Source organism: Microtus ochrogaster, chromosome 7 (assembly GCF_000317375.1).
Source record: "Microtus ochrogaster isolate Prairie Vole_2 chromosome 7, MicOch1.0, whole genome shotgun sequence".
NCBI lineage: Eukaryota > Metazoa > Chordata > Mammalia > Rodentia > Cricetidae > Microtus > Microtus ochrogaster.
The window spans coordinates 81,166,995-81,176,432 of NC_022014.1; the positions used below are offsets into that span (position 1 = coordinate 81,166,995).

The 9,438-nt window shown below is 55.8% G+C and overlaps 1 protein-coding gene across 2 annotated transcripts in view; it reads right to left on the bottom strand.

Annotated features, from left to right (window-relative positions):
- The window catches only part of Dnah17 (dynein axonemal heavy chain 17), a 106,649-nt gene that overhangs the window by 53,500 nt on the left and 43,711 nt on the right, over positions 1 to 9,438 (bottom strand). For both annotated transcript variants that reach the window (XM_005350806.2, XM_005350807.2), the window contains exons 35-43: positions 9,217 to 9,373; positions 8,255 to 8,359; positions 4,770 to 4,927; positions 4,248 to 4,386; positions 3,872 to 4,099; positions 3,515 to 3,652; positions 2,507 to 2,639; positions 1,799 to 1,926; positions 1,038 to 1,186 (exon numbers count right to left, since the gene is read on the bottom strand). In XM_005350806.2, the coding sequence (XP_005350863.1) occupies positions 1,038 to 1,186; positions 1,799 to 1,926; positions 2,507 to 2,639; positions 3,515 to 3,652; positions 3,872 to 4,099; positions 4,248 to 4,386; positions 4,770 to 4,927; positions 8,255 to 8,359; positions 9,217 to 9,373 (1,335 nt within the window). The remainder of the gene's footprint in view (positions 1 to 1,037; positions 1,187 to 1,798; positions 1,927 to 2,506; positions 2,640 to 3,514; positions 3,653 to 3,871; positions 4,100 to 4,247; positions 4,387 to 4,769; positions 4,928 to 8,254; positions 8,360 to 9,216; positions 9,374 to 9,438) is intronic.

Consider the following 9,438-nt stretch of genomic DNA (forward strand, 5'->3'; position numbering starts at 1 on the left):
GTGGACAGATGGGTAGATGAACTGATGGGTGATTGCCCATCATTTCCAGCTCAGGTATTCATTCTTATCTTATAGTTCTTAGAACATGGGTGGATTTCTACTCCAGCTGACTAAGGACATTGGCTTCAAGCTGCCCCTTCAGTGTCCCCTGAAATTTTACTCTTCTGTTGATCATTGGCCTCATGTCCAAGCAGGAAAGTATCAACACCAAATCTTCTGTTCCTTAAGACTTTAAAGCACTCTCAAGTTCATGCCTTCCCCCACCCTCATCCCCACGTCTTCCCGCACCCTCATCCCCACGTCTTCCCCCACCCTCATCCCCACACCTTCCTCCACCCTCATCCCCACGCCTTCCCCTCCCTCATCCCCATGCCTTCCCTCACCCTCATCCCCACGCCTTCCCCCACCCTCATCCCCATGCCTTCCCCCCCCCTATCCTTATTGTCCACAGGCAAGGCTGGAACTGTTCTTCACGTCATCCCCACACCTTCCCCTCTCATCCCCACACCTTCCCCCACCCTCATCCCCACGCCTTCCCACACCCTCATCCCCATGCCTTCCCCACCCCCATCCTTATTGTCCACAGGCAAGGCTGGAACTGTTCTTCACGTCACAAATGGTCCTCAGCCTTCATTCACCCAGGGCCTCCCCATAGGTGCCAGACCTCCTCTGGGAATCTGAACCCAGATCCTGTACTTCCTGAGTGCCCCCCCCCCGGTGGCAGCTTTGAGTTCAGTCTTCAGGGACAGCAGTATCTCCAGCCCCTCCTTATCCCAGCACCCTGAGCACCCAGCTTTTATACCAGAGGGGTTCAGCAGCTGCCACACGGTGGTGTCACTGAGTTTCTGTCATATTCTCACCCCTTCACTGCAGCGACAGTGAGGTGAACACACATGCAAGCGTGTGCCCTTCTGATACAGCCCACTGAACGTGAGGTGGAGGGGCCCCGTGGTACTTATATGCGTGGATGGGTACGTGAACCCCTGACCACTTTCTCTGCCGCAGTTTGGAATAAAGAGAGCCCAAGCCCTACTCACGGGTTCCACCCAAGATCAGCAGGGTTGATGTAGAGTATGCCAGCCCTGGAGACGGTGGCTGGGGTGGCTGTCCTCAGGTGACTGATCTCGAACACCAGCCTCATGGTGCGATTCAAGGGGATTCGCTCATTGCTGGCCAGGGTGAGGACCTGGGGAGGTAGCCGTCTCTAAGTGAGGAGCCACTGACCACACTGAACCCACGTCTCTCAGCTTTCCTTTCCTCCAGCCCCCGCATGCCTGCCTGGTTCCCAGCCAACACAGACATCCCTTCAAAAACCACAACTCTCCCTTCTATGGGAACCCTTCCATGTTGTCTTCTGCCCAGTTGAGAAGCCCTGATTTTGAGACAGGGTCTTGCTGTGCAGCCCAGGCAGGTCTTAAATTCATGATCCTCCTGCCTTGTCCTCCCCGGCGCTGAGAGGAATTGTTTTCTCCAGCCGCTTCTAGACTATTCTGGAGCCATATCAACCTCCCAAGTGTGTCACTATGATGTGCACCTGTGAGTTGGAGGATGGGCCCCAAGCTGTATTCTGGCCATCTGAGGCAGAAACATGGGAGGGCTCAGGAGAGCATGGATCGGTGTCCTGATTGGAGAACACCTTGTGGCAGGTGCTGTCTGCAGTTCATGACTTTCCGTGCGGACTTCCCGACAGACTCCCTCCCAGACGCCCTGCTCCAATCTCTACCCCTAGCACTGTGTGTAAGTTCCCACTCTCTTGGTGGGGATGGGGGGTTCAGTTGGGAGTCCAGGGGTCACCCACCTTGTTGTCATCCATGACTGTGTTGAGGGACTCGATCCACATGGGATCTATGTCCCCATCCAGGACAATCCACTTGGGACCATCGTGCGTGATGTTGGCCAGGTCCCGCATGATGGTTGAGAATAGGCCTGTAGGGAGGCAGGCTGGTGACATGCATGGCCACTCCTGAGGGGCTAAATGGCATGCCAGCCACTCCAGAACCTTCACTCGCTCGCGCCCAGGTGGATCTGACCTTGGCCTTGCTTGCTCTCACTTTCTCAGAGGTGGCTGGTCCCCATTTTAAGGGACAACAGTGGTTTTCTTGCTCCTCGTGGTACTGCCCACACCTCTGCCCTTGCCTCTGACCCTCCCATCCATTTCCACCACTGGCCCCTCTTTTGAGGCCCTTGTGGGCAGAGGCCCACCCTTCTCTGATAGAGGCGCCCTGCTGGAGGCTGCCACACTCAGCTCAGCTCCACCTGTGGGTCTCCCTGAGGAAAGGGGGCTCTGCTTGGACTCTTGAGTCAGTTCCACGCCTACTTCCTGCCTGCCTGGTGGTGCAGGAGCACTGTGCCCCGGGCACCCCAGGACTGGCTCTCTTATCTCTCCTGCAGTGGTGTGGATCTGCATGGGCTGTGATTCCTCCCAGGCCCAGAAAGCCTTGCTGTGCTCCTGCCCTGAGCACAGCGACTGTCTCAGAGGTGATTCCTCACAGCCCGCCCCACCTACCATCTTTCCACTCCCTGGTCGCTGGGTTGATGATGCCAAACAGCTCGTCACAGGTGACAGCCTTTGGGTCCAAGTCCACCGCCACCGGCTTCCTCTTCAGATTCTGATAGGTCTTGTTGAGGGATTTGAGGACCTGGGAGGGTAGGAATAGCTCACCCACTCAATGCCCACAGCACCTGCCCCAGAGCCCGGCACACAGTCTGCATGGGGCCACCCTCTATGCAGCCCCAGGTGTGTTAGTGAACGGAGCAGCAGATGCTGCTGAGTCTGTGTCCCCTGGACAGCGGTGCAGGCTGGGTGATGGGAGCTGACTTCATCCTACTGATCCCGGAGAGAGAGCCTGAGACTGTTCTGGGACCTAGAAAAGCACGCAAGCTCCGTGCTCGCTACACACGTAATGCATTGAGAAAAACAAAAGAAACTGAAGAAAACGGCTCATGACTTTCACTCAGAGAAATGGGTTTCAAGGACAGTCAAGGTTATTGTGTGTGTGTGTGCTCACACGTGTCCGTCATGTGTGCCAGAGGATAATCTTGAGTGTCACCTTCAGGAACACCATCAACATCCTTCTGAGACAGCCTCCCTCACTGTGCCTGAGTTTAGCAGTTAGGCTGGTGGCCAGCAAGCTCCAGGGATTCTCCCGTCTCTGCCTCTCTAGTGCCCTGCCCTCCATGCTTGGCTTCTTATGTGGTTCTGGGGACTGGGACTCTGTGCTTGTGAGGCAAGCACTGTACCAACTGAGCTGTCCCCTGGTCCCTCTGTCTTCAGAAATGGGTCTTGGTAAGGGGCTAAGCATCTCGCCCTGGAGGCATATGGTCAGACACGTGACTGGCTCAGAATATGCCAGAGTTACTGCCACTGGTGTTGCCCGGTGCCACCCTCCAGGGCTTACCATGGCCTCAAGCAATGCCAGTGGGGGAGCCTCGGGGAGGCAGGTGGGATGTATGGGCGGCGGGTGACGGGGTGGAGTCAGGGGGCTGGGACAACAGGCAGATGCAGGTGACGTGCCTGGGATTTGCCACTGCCTGCGTTCCCAATGACAAACACCGAGTGTCGAACTTGAAGCAGCTCCTCCAGCTGCACGACCTTCAGCACGAAGCTGTCCTCCGCCTGCAGCTTGAGCTCCACTATGCTCTGCTTGATGATCTGGGGGCCAAGGCAGAAGATGGAGCAAGAAGATGGCCTTTGGTGTGGATGAGCCTCCAAGTGTTGGCATTAATGTCACCCAGAGCCCCAACCCCAGATCCTTCTGTGACCCTCAGATTTCTGAAGCCCAGGACTGGCTGGGGAACATGGCCCCAGGATCCTTGTGACAAAGACCAGGCTTCTCTGGGGGTGATGGAGGTTGGGGGAGGCGAGAATTACCTTCTCAAAATTCAGGTCTCTCTTCCGGGGCACATCCAGGGCGGGGAAAAGGTCCCCGATCAGCCCCATGAACACAGGCAAGTCATCAGTCACGATCTTGGGGATATTGAAGTCCCTCAGCGCCCTCATGAGCACCTGGTCCTCTGCCCGGGTTGGGTCCCCCCTCTTCAAGGAGCCGGCCACCACCAGCACAGACTTGATGGCCCGCAGGCCCCAGTCATAGTGATCCTGTGGGGGTGGGGACAGGGATATGAACGCCCATTCCTACAGTGGTCAGCTGGCAACTCCAAGCTCAGAGTGGATCTCAGGGAAGGCAGAAACAAGCGTGGGTCCCCTGAGACTTGACCAGGATCCCCCTGGAACCGGAAGAACACACCTGCTTGGAGAGCAGCTCTTTACACAGGGTGTAGAGGGTGATGAACTTCCGGGCCAGCAGCCGGGCTTCCAGGAAGCCCTCGGCCACCAGCATGATCTCACAGATTAACTCGAAGTCAGGCACCACCATCGCACAGGGCCTGGGGGGTGAGCAAGCAGCTGTCTCTCACCACTTCAGCTCCCCTGGCTCCTCGGTTGTCCCCTGTCCCTCTTCCCCTGGAATATGTGTCCCTGCCAGCCAACCCGGGCACATGGAGCTGGGTTCCAGCTTTTCCCCATGGTTCCTCACACATCCTGGTCAGGAAGCTCCGGACTTCACGCCTGCTCTAACCAGAATACTCATGAACAGAAGTGTCTCAGCTGGGGAACTGCCCTCACTTGGAGAGCCCCAGGGCTTCTGACAGACCTGCCTGCCTTCTTGCCAGTCTTGGGAGCTAGCTCCTCCACCTCCACTCACTCTTCAGCCCTGACACTGCTAGCCCCTCCCCCCTCCCCCACCCCTCTCCCCCACACCCCCTTTTACCTGAACAGGGCCTTCAGATTCTCAGGCAGCTCTGTGCGTCCGGCGTAGCCAGGATTCATGGTGATGAAGATGCCCACAGTGGGGATGAGGCTTATTATCTCCCCCAGGAAGTTAAACTTCTTTTTCTTGGCCCGAATTGCATCTTGGACACACTTTACCTAGACAGTTGGTACGCAGACACACACCAGCATGGAACCTTCTGTGTGTGCAAATGTGTGTGTGCATTTGTGTTGGTATGCACATACGTGAAAGACAGATAGCAATGGGTGTCCTCCTCTATTGCTCTGCACTTCGCTGTTTTTGAGACGGGGGTCTCTTGTTGAATGTGGAGCTCACCGGTCGACTGGACTGTCTGCCAGAGCGTCCCTGGGCTCCTCCCCACCTCCCCCTGCACAGCACCACTTCTGATTCTGTTTATGTTTTGAAACAAGGTCTCACTATGTAACAGCCCAGGCTGGCCTCAAACTCAAGAGATCTGCTTCACTCTGCCTTCTGAGTAGTGGAATTAAAGGCGTGGTCCATGATACCTGGCAATATCTGCCCTCCCCCTTAAAATATTTATGAGTATGTTTTTTTTTTTTTTTTTTTTTTTTTTGGTTTTTCGAGACAGGGTTTCTCTGTGGCTTTGGAGCCTGTCCTGAAACTAGCTCTGTAGACCAGGCTGGTCTCGAACTCACAGAGATCCGCCTGCCTCTGCCTCCCGAGTGCTGGGATTAAAGGCGTGCGCCGCCATCGCCCGGCTTATGAGTATGTTTGCATCTGTATGTACACGTGTGTTTGGCTGCCCAAAGAGGCCAGAAGAGGATGATGGGTCCCCCAAAGCTGTAAGCCACCTGGCATGGGTGTAGGGAACCGAACTTGGGTCCTCTGGGAGAATAGATGCTCTTAACCTCCGAACCATTTCTTCAGGCCCCACATCTGGCCTTTTCTATCATGAGTTCTGGGAATCAAGCTCAGGTCTATATAGGTCTGTGTGGCAAGCACTTTACTGGTGGGACTATCGCCCCCCTGTACCCTCAACTCCAGTCACAGGACCCTTTACTGATGGGACTATCGCCCACCCCTGCACCCCATTCCAGTTACAGGACCTGGCAGCTGTGACCAGCAATGCTCTCACACTGTCGCTGCCCATGGTTCCTGCCGGTGCTGCCCTGTCCTGTGATCATGCCACTCACAGGTGTTATAGAGAAGACTTCAGGGGCAGGGAGGCTTTTGGCTCAAGAGCACCCTCTGGCCATGACCATGGCTAAATTCTGTCAATTTTCTGATAAGAACCCACCAGAGTCCCTTTAGTATCTGTAGACAAGAGTCTCTGAGGCCACTTCCTGCTTAACAAGGAGGCATCTGGTCTGTGCTTGAGATTTTAGAGAAACCTGCAGGATGCAGCTGCAAAATATAAGATCACCACTGGAGGGAGCTCCTGGCTTGTGATCGAAATCTCTGGGCCATCAGCTCCTCTGCCCAGCCCACAGCTTGCTGGCCTGGTCTTGCTAGGCAGTCCTGTGTGAGTCATGGCGGAGCCCACAGGCCTCACACCTGGGCAGGACTAGAGGGCAAGAACTGGGAGCATCGCCTGCTGCCAGAAGCTTCCCAGCATCCGGTCCCAAGGCCTTCGGGCCCAAAAAAAAAAAAAGCCCCCTGGACCAATCTAGGGTTTGTTCCCTGACTTGGGAGTGGGGCAGAGCTTTGGGTGCATACTGGGTTGGGGCTGGTAGTTAAGCCGGAATGAGGAGGGTGGCAGAGCGGCTACCATTTTGGCAAACTCAGTTGGCCTTTCTCAGACTGGGAAATGGGGGGCTGTCGAGAGCTCTGGAGGTAAGCTTCCCCCGGGTCCTCTCTCTGCTGCACCCCTGCATGGGTGGTCAGGAGCCCTGCCCCCTGCCCACCCCACTGACTTTTCCTACTGAAATCCCAACAGGATTATCAGCTGCTTCTGCTACAAAGCTCTGGCTTGTCATTGGGCGGACAGGTGGTTGGTGGGTAACAGACAGCAGGGTGAAACCTGGGTGCCTAGACCTTCACCCGACTCACTTTTCTTAGGTTAATTCTCTTTGGTGGTCAACTTCTGTGCCAGGAACAACAGGCTTGATGGACCAACCTCTTGTGACAAGACTGGAACCCCCACCCCCAGCACCCCTTCCTGTGTAACCTTGGAGCTCTTGCTAGCGCTTCCGCTGCCTGCACACCCCCACCCCACCCAGGACAAGAATGCTGTCCCTGTCTTCCTTTCCCACTTCCCACCATTCCTTTTTCTGTCTGGGTTTGGGACAAGTAGCTAGGCCTGGCTTCTCAGGACCTCCAAAGTGGGGCCTCTGGCCTGGGGCTCCAGAGATGGGATTGCAAGTTGACCTGGGACCGGAGGCCAGCCTCAGCTGACCACAGCACCTACTGTTTCTCCAGCCTATTGGGTACCAGGGGCTCCTGTCTGAAAAGATGACAATGACCATTCAACACTCATGGCAGGGCCGTGCAGGTGAGTGTAAAAGCTGGGGGTGCTGGCATAGCCGTTCTCACCCCGTTTGAGGACCCTGCTCCTTTTTGTCTTGCCTCGGATTCCCCACCGCTGTCCTGTGCCCTGCTAGGGAATTCTCTAAACATAGGGCCACACTTCCCCCACCCACTCCTGACCTGTTAGTCACCTCCACACGCCCCCCCCCCCCAATTCCTCCTCTGCTAAAGCACTTCGCTGTCCTCGGTCTCTCTGCTGGCCTGGCCACCTCCACACTGAGCTTCAGCTTCGGTAAGGGTTTCTCTAGCCTTGGATATCTACTGAATACACTGTAGCCAACCAATGCCTAAAGACACTGTAACTTCATTCCTGAAGCACATGGCTGAGTCCCAGGCATGTCCATTGCAGGCAGCCAACTGTTGTCTGAACCATGTTAGGGTAAGACAGAGCCAACTGTGACCAACCCAGCTACCCTACTTTGTTCAGATTGTAGACACAGACTGTTTACATGGTGGGATGGTACATTCTGGACCACTTGGGTTTAGCCTGCTGCCCGACTGTACAATCACAAAGGCAACTAAGGGTTATAAAATATCCTCTCTCCCTCTCTTTTCAAAACAGAGACTCAATCTATAGTCCTGCCTAACGTGCAGTTTGTTGCATAGACCAGTCTGGCCTTGAACTTGTGGCGATCCTCCTGGCTTTGCATCCCAAGGTGGCAGGGATTATAGGCATGCACTACCACACCCAAGGTAATTTTCCATGTTAGCATCTCCAAGCAGTATCCGTTACTCCTCCCCGTCTCCCTAGGCACAGGGGCTGCCATCTCTGACTCTATTTCCTCTGTGTGGAAACTACCGAGGGCCACTAGGAACCAGGGCAGGGGTTGGTCTGAGGCATCTTTGTGTCATCCCATCGCCCAGTGCCCAGCTGTTGGGGTGGACAGGCAGAGGGTCTCTGGTGTCTCAGATGCCACAAAGTTGGGCAAAGCTCCAGGCCCCTCCATTGACCCACAGACCGAGCAGAAGGGCCCTACCTGCACAGCGATCACAGACAAGACCTCCACGGAGATCCGGTTAAACTCATCAAAGCAGCCCCAGGCTCCCGTCTGGGCTAGGCCCTTGTAGATGTTCCCACAGGACTACAACAAGAAAGACATATCAGGGGAGGGAGTGGCTTCCAAAGGCCTGCAGGAAGCAGGTTTGCATCTTGGCACACTCCTGTGGCATCTGGCACATGCCTGGGACAGCATCCTTCCACGCCTGACCCGTCTATGGGCGCGGTCCCAGCGTCTCTCTAAGCAGAAGGCTCAGGCAGAGGTACAGCTAGAAAGTCCTGAGCGGTCCCCCTTCACCTTCTCATTTTATGCATGAAGGAAGGATCCTCCAGGTGGGCCGGGGCTGCCAGCTCTTTGGAGGACCTTTCCCTATGAGTGTGCTATTCTGTCTCCTTCAGGGCAATCAACACAGCCACGGAGTCCAAACGGAAATCCCTTGTCGGGTCACCTGACCTCACTTTCCTAGGGCCCGTGAGGGGGGCATGATGGTATGACCGTCACTCAGGAGGGGTCATGGGCATTGTCCTCAGCCTCAGGATGGGACCCGTAGGCTGTGGGACTCATCCAAGGGGAGGGAGTCCCCTGAAGACTGAGGGCCCCCACACTCCTCCTGTTACTGCTGGGGCCTCTCCCCTCCCATTCAGTTCTCTGAGTAGACATGACCCCTAAGTTTCTGTGCTCGATGGGACTGACTCCCCCATCTCTTGTCCCCTTCAGAGTCCATCAGGACACTACAGTCACCCTAAGCCCATGTTGAACATGAAGCAGGTCCTCACTCCTTCTCTGTGGCCTCTCATCATTGGGACAATGGTGGTCATGAGTGGGGGTCCCTCTAGGACACATGGACCTCCAAAAGGGGGAGCTGGCAGGGCATTCTGAATGCCTCGTCACTGTCCCCAGGGTTCCGTTTGTGGGGACCACACATTCTTGAGTCCACATACCTTGTAGTCCATCTGCTCGGAGCAGTTGAAGACGTACACCATGGTGCCCAAGGCTCTGCCCAGGTCCTTGGTTGTCTCTGTCTTGCCTGTGCCAGCCGGGCCAGCAGGGGCTCCGCCCATGATCAGGTGGAGAGACTGCGTGAGGGTGATGTAGCACCTGCCAAGGACCCCAGTCACCTGTGGCAGTGTGACCCCAGACCCGCTCCGCACTGTGACCCTGTG